The sequence below is a fragment of the Camelina sativa genome, chromosome 15 (assembly GCF_030686135.1).
Source record: "Camelina sativa cultivar CO46 ecotype springtype chromosome 15, ASM3068613v1".
NCBI lineage: Eukaryota > Viridiplantae > Streptophyta > Magnoliopsida > Brassicales > Brassicaceae > Camelina > Camelina sativa.
In genome coordinates, this window is record NC_141894.1 from 11,791,449 (window position 1) to 11,809,072 (window position 17,624).

The 17,624-nt window shown below is 37.0% G+C and overlaps 4 protein-coding genes, 1 non-coding gene and 2 pseudogenes across 7 annotated transcripts; 4 read left to right on the forward strand and 3 right to left on the reverse strand.

Moving 5' to 3' along the window:
- The first annotated feature begins 1,335 nt into the window (after positions 1–1,335).
- On the forward strand, positions 1,336–4,298 carry LOC104746573 (uncharacterized; annotated as a pseudogene). The gene is made up of 11 exons (XR_015582815.1): positions 1,336–1,600; positions 1,764–1,865; positions 1,936–2,109; positions 2,212–2,302; positions 2,453–2,523; positions 2,596–2,702; positions 2,853–2,965; positions 3,419–3,507; positions 3,640–3,699; positions 3,787–3,891; positions 4,000–4,298. The product of XR_015582815.1 is annotated as an uncharacterized LOC104746573 (transcript).
- On the forward strand, positions 4,188–5,956 carry LOC104748395 (pentatricopeptide repeat-containing protein At3g21470-like). The gene has a single exon (XM_010470044.3). It carries the CDS (start codon positions 4,362–4,364, stop codon positions 5,928–5,930), a length of 1,569 nt encoding a protein of 522 aa, XP_010468346.1. The 5' UTR covers positions 4,188–4,361; the 3' UTR covers positions 5,931–5,956.
- A 108-nt stretch (positions 5,957–6,064) lies between these two features.
- TRNAP-AGG (transfer RNA proline (anticodon AGG)) lies at positions 6,065–6,136 on the reverse strand. Its single transcript has one exon. It is a non-coding gene; the product is annotated as a tRNA-Pro (tRNA).
- Positions 6,137–6,221: 85 nt separating this feature from the next.
- Positions 6,222–10,657, forward strand: LOC104746574 (uncharacterized). Its single transcript, XM_010468087.2, has 8 exons — positions 6,222–6,476; positions 6,650–7,075; positions 7,501–9,287; positions 9,434–9,703; positions 9,789–9,869; positions 9,979–10,090; positions 10,196–10,262; positions 10,354–10,657. Exons 1-8 carry the CDS (start codon positions 6,395–6,397, stop codon positions 10,442–10,444), a joined length of 2,916 nt encoding a protein of 971 aa, XP_010466389.2. The 5' UTR covers positions 6,222–6,394; the 3' UTR covers positions 10,445–10,657.
- A 30-nt stretch (positions 10,658–10,687) lies between these two features.
- On the reverse strand, positions 10,688–11,618 carry LOC104748396 (peptidyl-prolyl cis-trans isomerase 2-like). Its single transcript, XM_087488965.1, has one exon. It carries the CDS (start codon positions 11,340–11,342, stop codon positions 10,845–10,847), a length of 498 nt encoding a protein of 165 aa, XP_087345091.1. The 5' UTR covers positions 11,343–11,618; the 3' UTR covers positions 10,688–10,844.
- Positions 11,619–12,485: 867 nt separating this feature from the next.
- LOC104746575 (heavy metal-associated isoprenylated plant protein 19 pseudogene) lies at positions 12,486–13,079 on the forward strand (annotated as a pseudogene).
- Positions 12,945–16,298, reverse strand: LOC104746576 (1-deoxy-D-xylulose-5-phosphate synthase, chloroplastic-like). 2 transcript variants are annotated; one of them, XM_087489212.1, is made up of 10 exons: positions 16,129–16,298; positions 15,872–15,985; positions 15,618–15,782; positions 15,381–15,531; positions 14,998–15,273; positions 14,643–14,915; positions 14,246–14,553; positions 13,875–14,156; positions 13,507–13,791; positions 12,945–13,419 (listed from the first exon to the last, which is right to left on the reverse strand). In XM_087489212.1, exons 1-10 carry the CDS (start codon positions 16,231–16,233, stop codon positions 13,273–13,275), a joined length of 2,106 nt encoding a protein of 701 aa, XP_087345338.1. In that variant the 5' UTR covers positions 16,234–16,298; the 3' UTR covers positions 12,945–13,272. The 2 variants fall into 2 exon arrangements, with proteins under 2 accessions (XP_087345338.1, XP_010466391.2); XM_010468089.3 differs by having other exon boundaries at positions 14,643–14,919; positions 15,002–15,273; positions 16,129–16,248.
- Positions 16,299–17,624: the final 1,326 nt, after the last annotated feature.

Consider the following 17,624-nt stretch of genomic DNA (forward strand, 5'->3'; position numbering starts at 1 on the left):
ATGTCAAAAATATACGCTGCCAAATGTCGTCGTGTTATGCAAAGTTAGGAGAAAACCATAAGATTCTTCATATATTATGTTCATCTACTCGAAAATTCATTTTTTTTTTTTTTGAAAAATTATAATTTCGGAGTTGACATTTTGCAATTTGAAATTCACTTGTTTGGGACCAATATTTTAAATTTAAAACCTCCTGAAAAAATATTGTTTCTCCAACACTAGAAGAATAAGATACTAGATCATCATCTACAAGTCTCTAGACAAAGCCGTCGTCAGTAATTCCTATATTTTGTTTTTTCGATCATAACATAGGAAACAATGTTGTTAACGTTGTCTAAAGTCTTTAACGTTCTTACACAAATCCATATCATTGTCCTGAATAGCGCCAAATTGTTCCGCACAAATTGAACAATGATGCATTATTAATATGCATGTGTTGATCGAGCTTTATTTTATTTTTTAGCTTAAAAAATAAAATAAGAAAAGGTATATATTCCTCGATTCTGTGTGTTGGAATAGGATCATAATAAAGGGAATATGATGACAAAATGAGATAATAACGTGACCATTCATGAATGGGCCTGGTTGGATAAAGCGATCGATTCTTCCAAAGATATACATAGCTAAGATAGATCACCACTTGTTACAATCTCATTACCGATTTGACGTCCCCATAACCAAACCAATTATTTCGTGTCGATATTGTAATATATATGCGATAAAATTGAGCAACAAGAACTTATAAAAACTAATATAGATTGATATAAACGTTTTTGGATCTGATAATTTTTAACTAATATAGATTGATATAAACGTTTTTGGATCTGATAATTTTTATCAATTTTGTGATTTAGTAAACATACAGTATATACTAGTGATTGATTATTCATGTTATAGGTTTATTACCCGTTAACCTTTAATTATCATTATTATTTTTTATCGTTTTTGAACTGGTTTTTCAATTTTCATCTACCAGTATACTAATTACTATTCTCATGATCTTTGAGAATTTAAACATTCACAAAAGAAAGAAAATATACGATTTTTTTAAGAGGTTTATCTAATAGTAAAATTAGAAGAAACTAGTTCTTAATTAGAAGGATAAAAACATAGAGGATATTTTTCAAATGTATACTATTAAACACCACATACATGCATGATAGTGTATTTCGAAAACCTCAACATGATTAAGCTAGATCCCAATAGTTGTAATTATTTGAGTCTTGTTCTCTTGGATATGTCGTATACTCCTTTTGCCACCCCTCTAACGATAGAGGACTAGAGCGTGTATCTACGCTAGAAATAACGGGGTCAATTAGTATGGGGTGTTTTACCAAAATATCAATTAATTGTGGCCAAAATCCGTAAAACCCTAAAATACTGAGTTCTCTGTTGCGTCAAGAGAGACTGTGTCTTGTGCCACTACTACTGATCGATCCCCAAGTCATCATGCAATATCTATCGCACTCTCGTAAGATCGCTAGGGTTTTGAAACCACTTGCTCTCCTCGAGGCTGATTTGAGATTTGTATCCAATTCGTCTCATGTTGTTCAATGGCCGAGCCATCATCGATCACTTTCCAACTCTGTATCCCCAGGTACCTTCTCTGTAGCTTTCAAAATGGGAACTTTTGCTTTATGAGATTAGAGTTGTGTTGATTTACACGTTTCCTGGCTTGTTAGTCTTGTCAAATTTCACTATATAGACTTGGTTTTGTAAACTGTAATGTAGAAGGAAGGAGTTCTTACATCTTCTTTGAATTTGGATACAAGTTTTCAATCAGTTGTACGCTCAATCAACTATGACGGGGTTGATGATGTCAAGAGCAAACTTTTCCTCTGAAGCAAAACATGTCGAGAATCCTATAGGTTGCTAAATTTTTGGACGCTTTTATTTTGTAACGGCTTTTGAAGCTACTTAGAATCGTTTCCTGATCGGTTTAGTTGTATGCAAAGGCTTTCAAGGAACTACGTGGTAAAATACTTGATTATGTTAATGTCAAGAGATCAATGCCTCTAAATTCTTGGTTGTGGTCATTGATTGAGAACTGTCAGAGTGAGGATGACGTTAGTTTTTTTGTTTGACGTTCTGCAGAATCTACGGAGATTTGTGAGTGGCTGTTTCTTCTCCCTTCTGTGTGTTCCTTTTTCTCACTGTTACGTCTTGAGTTTAAAGCTTTTCAATTGATGCTTTTACATGTTGGGATTGTAGAGATTGTCCAATCTTCGTATTCATGAAAACTTAAATTACAATCTATGCCGGCAAGTAGCTACAACTTCTGTAAGTGTGGGGGCAATTAATGGTAATAATCCAAAACCTTTTATTTTGCAGAGTTACTTTTTGCATCACTTTATTTTAGATTTTTCACTCCTAAACTGCTGTTGATTTTTCTTTTCCTAGTTGTTCTGAGAAAATGTTAGTGCTAATATAGCTATTATGATTATGATCGCAGGTAAAAGGACCCGTTGGAAACACAACGTTTACGGTTTGACTCCTGGTGTTGCATCTGCACACCATTTACTGGTATTGCAAGTCGATAGGTTGGTTGGTTTGTCTCTTTGGCACAAAAAACTGATGTTCGCTGGTTTCTTGTAGTCATATGCATTAGAGCGCAAGGATGCCAAACTAATGGACGAAGTAATGAAACTCCTAAAAACGAGTAATCTGCCTTTAGAACCTGGGACAGCGGATTTAGTTTTCAGGTGTGTAGATTAATTTGTTATTCATATTTCTACCTATTTCCTTGAAAGTAGTTGAAATACTACACGTGTTACTGATTTCCATGACTCATCAACTCAAAGAGCTTTAGTATCATAATGTCATGCAATGAAACTTCAACTGAATGTTTGCAGGATCTGTCATGATACAGATAACTGGGATCTGTTAGCTAAGTACTCGATCAAAGCTGGAGTCAAGCTCAGGAAGACCACATTTGATGTCTGGATGGAATTTGCTGCCAAAAGAGGTACATTTACCGTAGTTGTACTTTCAAGGATTTGTTGGTCGATAGAGTTTGTTACAACCATTCCATAATTTGTACTTGAGATATGTCTACTTAAACATCAGGACGAGATTTAACCTATCATATGCCTTCATTTGGTGTTTTGAGATAGGCTAACTTAACTGTTGCGATATCTATAGGTATTGGCAAAACAAATAAATTTTGGTAGCCAAGTTGGTAAAAGGGAATCAAGAAGTGTGATTTCTTTTCTTCTATCTAATCTCATGAATGACCTGACTCCAAATGGGATTTAGGCTGCGTTACTGTTAACAATGCAACTAGCAGTAGAACAGGCAAGACTTTAGATGTGAGCAATATGATTAAATCAGAGCAGAACACAATTCGACTTGTAAAAGGTTTCCTGCATTATTTGGATGTCAGTATTCTTACTGTTTCATTGTGCTCTTGATTTATCAGGAGACACAGAGTCGTTATGGAATGTTGATAAATTGAGGTCTGAGACTTACACTCAACACACCCTTTCCGGGGCTTTTTCATGTGCAAAGGTAAAAAAGTTCTTTATGCATCCCTCATGTTATGAATATGGGCATAATCACTCCTGTTCATATTTACTAGAACCAAATTTTGGGATTGTCCTTGAAACTTTTGCTCTCTCTCTCTCTCTCTCACTCTCTCAGGGCTTTCTGCTAGAACATAAACCCAAAGAAGCTGCTGCTGTCATCCAAATTATCTCTCAGGTGTGAGCCAGACCCTGGTTAATATTTTCATTGACTTGATTGGAGGATCAAAACCTTTCTTAAATACCTTGTGTATATTCTTCACAGGCATATCCTGATGAGAAGAAGTCGTCACTTGAGGCTGAATTCAAGAAGCTGGTAAATGAGTGGCCGGTGGACGTTATCAAGCACCAAAATAAAGAAGATAATAAGGTAGAATTCTCTCTGAGTAGGCCATTCAAATATCACTTTTTATGTATACGCGAAACCAAAAGCTTGTAACCTAAAACCATGTCTCCTTTATGTACTTGTATAAAACAGGCTGTGGTAGCTTCGCTAAAATCTGACATTCCTGCAATGGTCAATGCTTTGGTAACCTCGGGTTTGAGAGTCAACGTTAATTTAGATGAGTTAAACAAAAATGAAGCTCTTATCAGCTGATGATCGGGTGGATGATGATCCATTTGACCGCAACTATTACAGTTGCTTGCAATTTTTACGACAACCCTTCCTTGTTCATTAGGTCTCAGGCCCAAACTGACAAGAGTTGCCTTTTTGTAGCCTCACTCAAATAACGAAAATTAGAAGGAAAAAAAAAACAAACTCTCTTTTCCTTGAAAGTGTACAAGTCTTTACGCAGTAATCAATAATAATATTACAAGACAAGCGAAGAGTGTTTGGTAATGAATTTGGAGGATCTATGGTTAGGTGAGTTTCATGTGTCAAATGTAATAAAGAATCATATATCTAGAGGATCACCAAAACAAGCTCTGGTTCTGTACCAAGGAATACGCAGTAAAGGAGTATATTTTCCCGGATGGGTTCCTTTGATTTTAAAGGCGTGTGCTTGCGTTGTTCCACGTCTCGTTCTTGGTAAGCTGTTGCATTCTGAATCCATCAAATTCGGTGTATGTTCAGATGTTATGGTGGGAACCTCTATGATCAACATGTATGGGAAATGGGGATGTGTAATTTCTGCACGTAAGATGTTTGACGAAATGCCTGAGAGAAACGTGGCTACTTGGAACGCTATGATTGGTGGGTATATGAGTAACGGTGATGCAGTTTCGGCTAGTGGGTTGTTCGAAGAGATACCGGTTTGTAGAAATACGGTGACATGGATCGAGATGATGAAAGGGTATGGGAAGAGGAAAGAGACTGAGAAAGCTAGAGAATTGTTTGAGAGAATGCCTCTAGAGCTGAAGAATGTGAAGGCTTGGTCCGTGATGCTTGGAGTTTACGTTAGTAATCGAGAAATGGAGGATGCAAGGATGTTTTTTGAGAATATACCGGAGAAGAACTCGTTTGTTTGGTCATTGATGATCTCCGGGTATTTTAGGATAGGTGCTGTGTGTGAGGCTACTGCTGTTTTTTATCGAGTTTTGTCTCGGGATTTGGTGATTTGGAACACTCTGATTACTGGTTATACACAGAATGGGTACTCTGATGATGCTATTGATGCTTACCATAAGATGCAAAGAGAAGGGTATGAACCGGATGAGGTAACGGTTTCAAGTGTTTTATCTGCTTGTGCTCAATCTGGTCGTCTTGATGTTGGTAGAGAAGTTCACTCTCTGATTAACTATAAAGGAATCGAACTTGATCAGTTTGTTTCAAATGCGTTGATCGATATGTATGCTAAATGTGGTGATCTAGAGAATGCGACATCAGTGTTTGAGTCGTTAAGTCAGAGAAGTGTAGCCTGCTGGAACTCTATGATCTCATGTCTCGCCATTCATGGGAAAGGCAAAGAAGCTTTAGAGATGTTCAGAACTATGGAGAGTTTAGACACAAAGCCTGACGAGATCACTTTTATGGCGGTTCTCACTGCTTGTGCACATGGAGGGTTATTAATAGAAGGTCTAAAAATATTCTTGGAGATGACGGAAAAATATGTGAAACCAAACGTGAAACATTTCGGATGTTTGATTCATCTCTTAGGACGTTCGGGGAAACTGAAAGAGGCTTACGGATTGATAAGAGAAATGCCAATGAAACCGAACGATACAGTGTTGGGAGCTTTACTAGGTGCCTGCAAAGTTCATATGGATACAGAAATGGCTGAACAAGTAATGAAGGTCATCGAGAGTATGGGAACCATCACAAATGAGGACAGGGAGAACCATCTTGTGTCGATATCGAACTTATATGCACACGCTGAGAGATGGGAAACATCTGAAATGATGAGAGTAGAAATGGAGAAAAGAGGTCTTGAGAAATCCCCAGGGTTTAGCTCACTAGTTTTGACCTGAGTCTGTACTATTTAGTTAGCTAAAAACACTTGATATGATTATAAATCGGACATGTTTTATGTTTACACAAGAAAAAAATCTACTCGTTACAAATACTATTAACTGTTTGATGGAAACTACAAAAACAAAAAAAGGGGGCGTTCCGAGAATTGAACTCGGGACCTCTCGCACCCTAAGCGAGAATCATACCACTAGACCAAACGCCCGATTTTGTTAAAAGACTACAATAATAAATATATATAAGTGTTATGTTATTTCCCTCCAAATTAGGTAGTTTCACACTCCCCCGCCGCGAGAACCCTAAAAGAGACACCTTTACGCGCCTTAATACACTCACTGTCTTCTTCTCACTTTTAGGATCTACATTGAAAATCGCAAATTCTCCTCTAAATCATTCGTAATTACATCGCCGTGAGAAACCAATCCCGCCCAATTGGATTATCGTCGTCGGTGGATGAATCGTAATGGCTAAATCAGATAATAACTTTTCACCGGAGATAGAGACCCAGCCGATTGATTCTAATCCCTCTTTGCCTTCTGATTCTGGTAATTTATTTCTTACTCATCGATCTCTTTAGGGTTTAGAAAAAGCTCTATTCTTTTTTGTTCTCAATTTCAATTAAGAGTTTGGGTATGAGGTTTTTAACTGTTAATGGGATTTATAAACAACAAAATCTGATTTTTGCCGTGTGTTTTGATTGATTTGTTGTGAATCTTAGGGGAAGATAAAGATAGCTTGCTTGGGGATTATGATGACACACAATTTTTTGAGGACGATGCTTGGATTAATGATCAGTATATGGACACTCAGGTCATTGATACTGAATGTGACAATGAAGAGTTTCTTCTCTGTGGTGAAACTCAAGCAGTTGATTTGGTGTTTGAAACCCAAGAACAAGAGCCTTTTGTAGAAGGGACTCAGTTGCTCGAAGCTTTTGATGGTTTGGCTACGCAGGTTTTGGATCGTTTTGATGATGAGGTTGTTGCGGATAGTGATGATGATGTTACTGCTATCTTGGATAGTGATAGTGAGCTCTTTGACGGCAGTGGTGACTCGTGTAGTAAAGGTGAAACTGTTTTATCTAGTAAAGAGAACAGGCAGGATGCTAATGGAAAGGTTGGATCGAATGAACATGGGATTTCTGGTGAGTTTCTGTTCTCGTTTTACTTCTAGTTAGAGATTTTAAGTTGGCTACTTGGGTTCAGTATGTGTTTCTTGTGTCAAAATGTCTTTGACCTTACCTTAGTTGCTTACCAACCTCCAAGCATGAGAGATATTCTTCGTCAATTGTGGGAACCAGCATGTTTTTGTATATAGTTTAGTGACCCCATTGTTAATGTTCATGTAATCTTGTACCCCTTCTAGAGGATGAATTCTTAATCTACTTAAGTAGTCTTGTTGTCCTGTGGTTTAGTAACAAACCATTAGTGCTGTAGTCTTTTTAGACTAGCCTTGCATTCTTCCCAAGTTATTTTATTTGTCTATGTATTATTTTCAACATTTATTTTAGCATTTGAAGTTTCCTCTCTCATTTCACTTTTATCATTGACCATTTTTTTCTTTTACCAGGCAAAAAGGTGGCAAGGTTCGCTTCAGTTCGTTCAGCAGCTTTTCGTGCTTCTGCTGTGGCATCTCGTGTTGCAAACCAAAAGATTCCCAACAGTGTTGGAGAAGTAGGGAATCAGGAATCTCTTACCAGTATATTTGCTGAAAAGAAAAATGACTTACGCACAGGAAACAGAACAGCGAGGAAGCTTTTCATGGAGGATTTGCCTGATGAAAATTCCCATCCTGTTGATAACAATGTCGATCTGGGGAATTTGAGTTATATTGACTCTCAAGAACCTGGTGAGGCATCCCAGGCTACTGCTCTTAACTTGGTTGATAAGCTCATCAGTGAGGCCCGTCTAGAGTTTGGTTTTGAAGTTGAAGCGGACTGTGGAAGGAGAACAGAAGAAAAGTCAAAATGTGTTCCGGTTTTTAAAGGCCCACAAGAATTAGCAAAGAAATTAAGTTACAAAAGCGGAGCTGTTGGAAACTGTATTTTCGACTGGGATGATAATCGTGAGGATGAAGGAGGAGGTGATATCTATCGTAGAAGAAAAGATGAATTCTTTGGCGTTGCAAGTAAAGGACGGGAATTTTCTACCTTGCCTAGAGAACAGAAAAGAGAATTGATACATGAAAGTCATAGTGTGAAGACTCGTTCTGATTCCAAACTGTTGCAGCATAGAGTGACTAGGAGCCGAAAGAATATCCAGGCTGCTAAAAAGAATCTTGGCAAAGAGGTAGAGGAAGTTCGTGAAGCGGTTGTTTTGGGGAATGATACACAAGTGGCTGATCAAGCGATGGATGATCTGTGCTCCGGAGACCGTAGCAAGTTTGATTTTGAGGCGAGTTGTCTTACAGGAAAGAAACTGTCACCGGGAGAAGAAAGAGGATATTCGCCCGGTGGAGTCGTTACTAGACAATCCAGGGGAGCTAAGAGGATTCAGGCTATGAGTAAAGATGAATTGTTGAAAAAAAGAATGAAGAAGGCTAGTCAGAATATCGAAGGGTCTTCAAAGGGTGACCAGCTTGATAAAGAAGGTCCATCCTGCTCGAAAAGTAGGAAGGTCCAGAGTGCTTCACGAGAAACTAAAAAGAATCTTGTTGTCAGTTCAGATGAAGTTTCCAAGGAAAGTGATACAAAAATGTCTGAGAGGCATGAAGGGGCAGAAGCAGGCCCTGATACACAAATGGCTGCTGAAGTGATGAATGCTCTGTACTCTGGGGACGGCAGGGGAACTGATCCTGAGCTAAACAATGTAATAGGTAAGAAATTGTCACTGGAAGGAGACATTTCTACTTGTGGAGTCGTTACCAGAAGATCCAAGAGGATTAAGGGGATTCAAGCTGTGGATAGTAATGTTGAATCATTGAATATAAAAACCAAGAAGGCTAGATCAATTCTTGCTAAGTCGTGTGAGAAGAATAGGGATACGTATTCAAAAAGTGAAAATACGCATGATGAAGCTGAGGTGTTGAATTATCCCAAGCGGAGAAGATCAACTCGTATTTTGAAAAATCAGGGTGATGAGGCAGGAAGGAGTTCAGATGCCTCTTTTGATACTCCAGTTAAGTCTAAGATGCCTTCAGCTAATGTATCGCCTATATGCATGGGTGACGAGTATCATAGACTTTCTTGTAAGGATTCGGTTACATCACACACTACAAGGGAATTTCGTAGCTTAACCTTACCGTTATTGGAACCTATCTCTGAGACAAAGAGTACTAGAAAGAGAAGAGATTTGGGTAGTGTATGTGTCTTATTCAGCCAGCATCTTGATGAAGATGTGACCAAACATCAGAAGAAGGTATAAATTTGGTTTTGTACCTTACCGTCGATTATGTGACTTACTGACTTTATACCTTGCTTTTTCTTTATTCAAATTTTAGTTTTATATTAACTAAAGATTTCTAAACAAAGTAAGCGTCTAACAATCTTGCATTTGCTTAATAGATTTTGACACGGTTCGATATTTCGGAAGCTTCCTCCATGAATGAGGCAACACACTTCATTGCTGATAACTTTACGCGTACAAGGAACATGCTAGAGGCAATCGCTTCAGGCAAACCGGTGGTCACAACGCAATGGCTTGAAAGCATCAATCAAGTAAACATATACGTTGACGAAGATCCGTTTATACTCAGAGATATAAAGAAGGAGAAGGAGTTCTCTTTCAACATGGGAGTTTCTTTGGCTCGTGCACGCCAGCTTCCGCTACTACAGGTATCTAGTACTCTTTTGATTTCAATTCCTCTATTTTACCTTGTTTGTTCTCCCTTTTCGACTTATCATTTTTACACTAATTTAGGGGAGAAGAGTTTTTATCACCCCAAATACAAAGCCTGGTTTAAGCACAATCACGACTTTGGTTAAAGCAGTTCATGGACTGGTAATCATTTCTTTGTCTTTTTACACTTTCTTGTGCATGAAATTGAACTAGTCTTCATAACTGTTTCTCCCCACGACCCAAACTGATCCATAATGAAAACAAATGCCAGCCTTTACAAAGACTCGGAAGATCTACTCTGAGCAAAGATAAAGTCCCGGAGAATCTTTTGGTCTTATCATGTGAAGAGGATCGCGCTATCTGCATACCGTTTCTAGAGAGAGGTGAGTTGCAGTTTGGTCAATATGAAATCTGCATATGTATGTGTATATGTCATATGTATGTGTATATGTCAAGGGGAATAATATATATATTTTTTTTTTCTTCAGGGACTGAGGTGTATAGCTCTGAGTTAATTTTAAATGGGATAGTTACTCAAAGACTTGAGTACGAGAGGTGAGTATTCTTATTTGACAAATATTTTAATATTTGTGGAATTACGTTTTGTGTCATCTCATTCATGGTTCATTCTTCTGAATTGTGTTAGGTACCGTCTCTTCACAGAGAATGTGAGGAGAACCCGGTCAACAATATGGATCAAAGACGTAAAAGGCAAGTTCCAACGTCGTAGCGGGTGAAAGAGTAAAAATGCGGATCAAACTCTTATATGTTTTAGATTAGATTAGAAAGTTAACATGTTGTTGTCTTTGGCTTCATAGAATGTAAATTATAATCTGCGTGATACATTTTACTTTTCTCTAAAGTCGTTTGAAAGTTGTATCATTTCCCTTTTATTACGAGAGCTGGGTTTTGAGTCACAGTCATTATGAATAATAAGTTGGATTCTCAAAGCTTTGCCTATCTATAGCAACTTGTGATAATAAGGTTTAAACAGGTTTTTCTGATTTGTTATTCCAATGAGATAATAAAATATCATCATCATCAATGCTAGCAAAAAGATTATTCAGTGGCCTAAACTCGTTGGAAACACAAACTAACCAATCTCAAAACTAAAAGAAGAAATTAAACAAACGCGTTCTATGAGATCTGACCGCAGTCGGCGACCACCACAGGCTTGGAAGGCACGCAGTCAGGAGTGCTGACCTCTTTGTCAATGCTCTTGAGCACATCCAATCCTTCAACAACTTGGCCGAATACAACGGTCTCCATCCCGAGATGGATGTCCTCCCTCATGCCGATCAAGAACAGAGATCCGCTGGTGCCTGGACCATAGTTCTCCATGGAAATGAAACCTGGACCGGTATGCTGCCTTATGAAGTTCTCATCCTCGAAAAATCTATCGCCATAGATTGATTCTCCTCCGGATCCGTCACCATTAGTGATAACTCCTCCACAGAACATGTGATCAGGGAGCACACTGTAGATGATTGATCCCTTGTAATGGAGTGGCTTACCAAACTTACCCATCCCTTTCTCCCCCGTACATAGGGCCCTGAAGTTCTCCGCCGTACGTGGGGTCGTGTCGGCAAAGAGCTCCATCACGATCCGACCAGCCGGTTTGCCGCCCACGGTCATATCAAAAAACACTCTAGGGTTAGCCGTTTTCAAAGATGGATCAGGGAACTTACTAGTGGTTTCTGCTTTGATAAATTCATCCTTTACTTGTTCAACCTCACCAGCCAGAGGATGAACATGCGACGTTTACTCCTCCACCAGCGGGTGGTACGAGTCCGCCAACAGGTTTAACGTTAATTGTAAATGCAACATTAGCCGGAACGTTAATTGTGACGGGTGCATTGGCTTCATTCAAGCGAAAACTTATCTCCATTTTCGAAGATGGGTCAGAGATATTAATTAATAGGGTTTATGGGAAGTACTTTAATTTGTACACATACTCAAGAAAATAATATGTACAACTACGTACAGGGTTTATAATACTAAAACAATTTAGATTGTTTTTACAAAAAAACAAAACAGTTTAGAATTAGATTGTGTGCTATATATAATGGATAATAATATCTCTACTAATATATAAATTATCAAATCTAACCATATCTTATTCTAAAAGTTGAATCATACATTTACAATATATATTAAAAATTATTAAGTAAATATTTTTTTTAAAAATCTAGATTGCTTGTTTTTTTAGCTGACAATGATTATGAATCAATATTCAAATCAAATCACGTTAAAATAGTTGTTTAAAAACTCAAACGAAAATCAAACACAATTTTTTTTTTCTTTCTAGTCAGTTGATTTGGTGGGACTACGAATTAGCGAATCAGTTGGTTAATTAGTGAGACAAACATATCGGTTTATCAGTTCAATTGGTTTAAAAGCATCACCTCCTCCCGTTATCGTTCTTAATTAGTAAAACAAACACAGCCGCTGATTCCGTCTTGTATCAATACTTCACTATGTTTATAAATGAACATAGTAAACTTTTAAGTTAGTTTCTTTTAATGAATTTTAAAATCCATTAGTATCATCTGTTAATTTATATTCATTAAATACCTCAATCCAATAAGTACAAAAGAAGAGAATAATAATTAACGAATCGTATTAACCGTCAATTACTCCTATCCAAAATCTAAACTGCCACTGCATCGTTAAAATTCAAAAACAACAGTATATGACCCTTTTGAAACGGAGACATCTCTTGTCGCTTCGGACATAAATTACAGTCTGAACTCCATAACCGATCGTAGAGATTCACCAATGACGAAAGAAAAGAAAAAGGACAATGTCAAAGTAAGATGATCATATACATACTTATCACTCTCCTTTATGTTAATCCTCTGTTTTCAATAATTTTGTTTTCAATTTTTTTTCTTCGCTATGTTGTGTAGTATATGGACGTCGAAATCAATATATCGATGCATTGCAACGAATGCGAGAGAAAAATCGCTAGAGTTATTTCCAAATTCAAAGGTACAAATCAAAGTAACGTTTCCGTTTACACAATCCATGTAATTTGCAATAGTTTTATAATGTTGAATGATCTGTGAACTCATAGGAGTTGAAACGTTTGTGACGGATATGAATAGTCACAAGGTTGTGGTCACCGGTAAGATTGATCCGAAGAAGTTGTTGAAGAAACTCAAGAAGAAGACAGGCAAAAGAGCGAAGATTGTAGTCAAGGAAGAGAAAGATGAAGAATCTAGCAAAGACGCCGAGGATGAAAACGTTCTCGAGATTGATATGGAACCGATTGGTTTAGGGGATGAGTGGTACAATAATGATAGGGAGATGGAGAAATTTATGGTCTTTAGCGATGAAAACCCTAAAGCCATCATATGTTCTATTTCTTAGCCTAGTTTGTAACGAGGCATAAGAGCACTACTCAAAACATTCTTAAATGTGACTGACTTATTTAGGAGAAAGATTGAAAAACTAAGTGATCTTATCTTACTTTATTTAAGAAGTTTAAATAAATAAATAAAACTAGAATGTTTACTTCTTCTAAGCCGGTTCTGCTTCTTTGTGTGCCCTGTTGGAGATTTTATTACTCATAAAACAAGGCTTCTCTAGGTGTTCCCATTAAGTTAAGTGCAGTGGCTGCAATGTGAGACGCTGTGAGGCCAGCTTCAGCCAGTTGATCCACTGGTGATCCGTGTTCAATATACCGGTCAGGTAGTACCATTGGTCTCCACTTTTTGTCAAAATGAAAATACATTTGAATTCAGAAACCAAAACGACACAAATGGAAAACAAAGAATGTGTCAAAATGTAAATGTACCTTCAGCTTTCCGTCAAGAAGGCCATCAAGTGCAAGAAATTGTACCACATGCGATCCAAATCCTCCAATTGAACCTTCTTCAACCGTGATCAAGACCTCGTGTGATTTAGCTAAGCTACGAATGAGAGCAACATCTAATGGCTTGCAAAATCTTGCATCCGCTACAGTTATCTTTAATCCTCGTTCGCCTAGCATAGAAGCAGCCTCTAAACAACTCTGAACGGCTGATCCGTAGCCCAAAAGTGCAACCCTCTCGCCTTCCCTTAGTATCCTACCTTTTCCAATCTTGAAATAAGAAAAACACAAAATCATTAAAACTTGAATGTTAGGTTTGGATTCATAAAGTATATATTTTTTAGTAACTATACCTGAAGATGGACACCTTTGTTTCCAGGAGGAAGTGACACACCAATTCCATTTCCTCTATGATATCGAAAGCAAGAAGGTCGGTCATCAATAGCTGCAGCCATTGCAACCATGTTACAAAGCTCTGCTTCATCAGATGGAGCCATCACTATCATGTTTGGAAGACAAGCCATAAACGTCACATCAAATGCTCCACAATGTGTTGGACCATCTGCTCCCATAAGTCCTGCTCTATCTATTGCAAATCTTACAGGTAGTTTCTGTAGATCAACATCATGTACAACCTACACAAACTCATTCCAGTCAAGTTACCACATCACAATAACCATGCACTTAGTTTTTGAACAAATGACCAAAAGAAATGTGATGTTACTTGGTCATAAGCCCGTTGCATGAAAGACGAGTAAATTGTACAAAAGGGCTTAAGTCCTTCGCAAGCAAGACCGGCAGAGAAAGTAACTGCATGTTGCTCTGCTATGCCAACATCGAAACACCTTGTAGGAAAGCGGCTCTCAAAGCGATTCAACATGGTGCCACCTCCCATGGCTGCATGAATGGCTACAACATCTTTGTCTGCCTCTGCTTCCGCAATCAAAGCCTCCACAAAACATGAAGTGTAAGAATTAGTCTTAGCAACGTTTTTGAACTGTTTACCTGTTGCTGGATCAAATTTCAAAACTCCTGAAACAAGGAGGAAGAAAGATGGATCAATCCAAGAGTGCAAAGTATAGTCAAGAAAACATGTTATTTATGTAACTGGTTTTTTTTACCATGATACTTGTCATCAGCTCTCTCTGCGTAGGCATATCCACGACCTTTCTCAGTCACCACATGAATAAGAACTGGTCCTATGGTTTTGGTGCTCTTTACTTTTTCAAGAATGGAGACCAAATCATCTAGTTTGTGCCCATCAACTGGACCAATATAATAGAAACCAAGTTCTTCAAACAGTGTTGAACTAGTCGTCCCACTAATCATGCCACGAGTATACTCGTCTACCTTTGAAGCTAGTTGGTGCATTGATCCCCCAATCTGCTTCTTCACTCCCTATAAATAACACATATAAGACTTAATTTTGTGAATGTGATCATTTCCACAAGCAAAAGAGTATTATTAATTTATTACTTGCCTTAGCAACTTCTCTCAATTCCTTGAGAGGATGATTAGACTGTAAAGTACTAAGAGCCCTGCTCAAAGCTCCAACCGGAGGAGTTGGTCCATCCAAATTAGCAGTAGGCAAAGAGACTTGCTTGTTGTCGTTTAGAATCACAATCATGTCGGATTCTAAGTAGCCAGCATTGTTCATTGCTTCATAAGCCTGTCCAGCTGTCATACCACCATCGCCTATAACCACAACCACGCTGTTGTTCATCCCCTTCAAATCCCTACCCACAGCCATCCCTGTATTTAAAAAAAGTTCGGACATTAGAAAGGACCTAAAGTAGCCATACTTACTCATTAGAAAAGTAAGTTTCCTTGTCTCACAAGGACATAACAAGAAGGATTACCTAAGCCTGCAGATATCGTGGTCGAACTGTGTCCAGTGCCAAAGGAGTCATGCTCACTCTCTCTTCTATTGGTGTAGCCGGAGAGGCCATTGGTTTGTCTTAGTGTCTTCATCTTTCCTCTTCTTCCCGTTAGAATCTTGTGAGGGTAAGACTATCAAAAGACAAAAACAATTAAGTCAGAAAAATACTACGGTAGATAACGAAAAAAACACTTGTGATTGCAACGAAATAACCAACCTGATGACCAACATCCCAAAGGATCTTATCTTGAGGAGTATTGAAGATATAATGAAGGGCCACAGTGAGTTCAACAACACCAAGATTCGAACCCAAGTGTCCTCCAGTTTTTGAAACATTGAAGATAACATCTGATCTCAACTCTTCTGAAAGAACTTCGAGTTCCTACATCCATTATCCAAATTCCAATAAGCACAAACACTTTTTCATCATTGCATCCTTAATTTGAGACAACACAAGGTTCAAAGCTATACTTTGATGGACAGGTTTTTCATGTGCATTGGATGGTTGATTGTGTCCAGTAAAGGAGTTGGTGGTCTGTTTGAATAATATTCACCTTTCTCTGCAAGTGTTGCTCTTACTTTAAACTGAACAAGACCAAAAAAATAAAAATATGGTTGTTCTGTTAGGATCTGAAACTTTTTTCACAAACTAAACAAGAGCCAGATATGGTTACTTAGTTTTTTTTCATCGTATGCAACGTATAAATAAGTAAAACGAAGTCTCTTACAATGCAAGTGGTGTTTCTTGTAGAAGACACAGAAGTGGGTTTGCAATACTTAATGGAAGGGTTTTTATTTATGTAAGAAGGAAAGGCAAATACGGAGAGAGCCATTTGAGAGAAATTTGTTAACAACACCCACAAGAAAGAGCTAAAGGTGAAGTGATGATGATGTGTTGATATGACATCCCAACGTATTTATATAGTGGTAGTATTAATAAAGTGTAAACTTTACTAAAGAAAATAAAATCAACATACAGTAAATCCTCTAAAATGACCATGATCTAATTATAGGGATATTAATTTAATATATAAATATCTACTATTTTATAGCATAAATTAATATACAGATATTTGTTTTAATTATTAAGTTTCATAAAAAATATGTAATTAAGACAATTTTATCTAATTAAAATTAGCAGTGTTTTGGATGTTGTAAATTATGTAGTTCTGGACTTGATATTTAGATTTCACCTTATTCAGGCTTTAACGGTCTAAATTAGTTTTACATCTTATTCCCAAATCAGAAAGACTTTGGAATTTCCTATATGCATAGAAGATATCACCCAAACTATAAGAATAATAGATATTCATATCCAGATATATGGCTTAATATCTGACAGTAAAATAATAAATAACACAGACCACACAAGTTAACCACAATTATTAATTTAGATACATTATACATTAAGGTTAAAGCCTTATTTTAACCATAAAGGAGTTAAGCACGGCTATCTGTCCTCATCATCACATTCAGACGATGTTTATACGATATCGGAATGGAAAAAATATCAAAAAAATCATCAATTTTCAAATTTAGAACAAAAAAGTCACCAATTTTTGAATTTTAATTACAAAGTCTATATTTTTATAAAATAAATAATTTTCTTCCACCACGCTATTTAGATATCGTGTTAAGTCTTCGTTAAAATTTGGAAAATGGGTTAACTTTTTCTATCTAACCTTCTCAATTATTGCATATAATCAGCAAATTCTCGTATGTGTAACTCCTAGCAATTTGTCAGAAGAGTTTTTGTAACTCCGTATCATGACTAATTAATTATTTTTTAGTTTTCATGATAATGTCTGTTACGTTGTCCAGTTACTTCCGTTTTCAAAATTTTAACAGAGATTTAACGTGATACCCAAAACGACGAGATCAAAGAAATTTAGACATTTTATTAAAAAAATCAACATAAATTTTATAATTAAAATAATATTTCAAAAAGTAGTGATTTTTTATCCTAAATTTAAAACTTAATATTATTTTTTTGGCATTTTTCTCATATAAGGATTGTTCGAATCACTTTTGAAAGATATATATAGCCGTTAAATAAACAGTGCATTGACTAAGGCAACGCGAATCAATTAAAGCATATAGTGGCCTTGTGGAAGAAGATTGTGAGAGATGTTTGTATGAAAAAGACATTAATCCTACGTTCACATACAAAAACAAACTAAACGTAGCGTAAATAAACCTCCGATTATATACATCACCTAATGAT

Excerpts from the sequence above, each read along its gene's own strand:
- LOC104746574 (XM_010468087.2), top strand. The coding sequence starts at position 6,395 with ATGGCTAAATCAGATAATAACTTTTCACCGGAGATAGAGACCCAGCCG. Across the intron at positions 9,704-9,788 it reads GCCAGCTTCCGCTACTACAG|GGGAGAAGAGTTTTTATCAC; the intron begins GTATCTAGTACT and ends ACACTAATTTAG. Across the intron at positions 9,870-9,978 it reads TTAAAGCAGTTCATGGACTG|CCTTTACAAAGACTCGGAAG; the intron begins GTAATCATTTCT and ends AACAAATGCCAG.
- LOC104748396 (XM_087488965.1), bottom strand. The coding sequence starts at position 11,342 with ATGACCGTGGGCGGCAAACCGGCTGGTCGGATCGTGATGGAGCTCTTT.
- LOC104746576 (XM_087489212.1), bottom strand. The coding sequence starts at position 16,233 with ATGGCTCTCTCCGTATTTGCCTTTCCTTCTTACATAAATAAAAACCCT. Across the intron at positions 14,916-14,997 it reads GAGAGAAGTTGCTAAGGCAA|TGAAGAAGCAGATTGGGGGA; the intron begins GTAATAAATTAA and ends ATTTATAGGGAG. Across the intron at positions 14,554-14,642 it reads AGCTGATGACAAGTATCATG|GAGTTTTGAAATTTGATCCA; the intron begins GTAAAAAAAACC and ends TCCTTGTTTCAG.
- LOC104748395 (XM_010470044.3), top strand. The coding sequence starts at position 4,362 with ATGAATTTGGAGGATCTATGGTTAGGTGAGTTTCATGTGTCAAATGTA.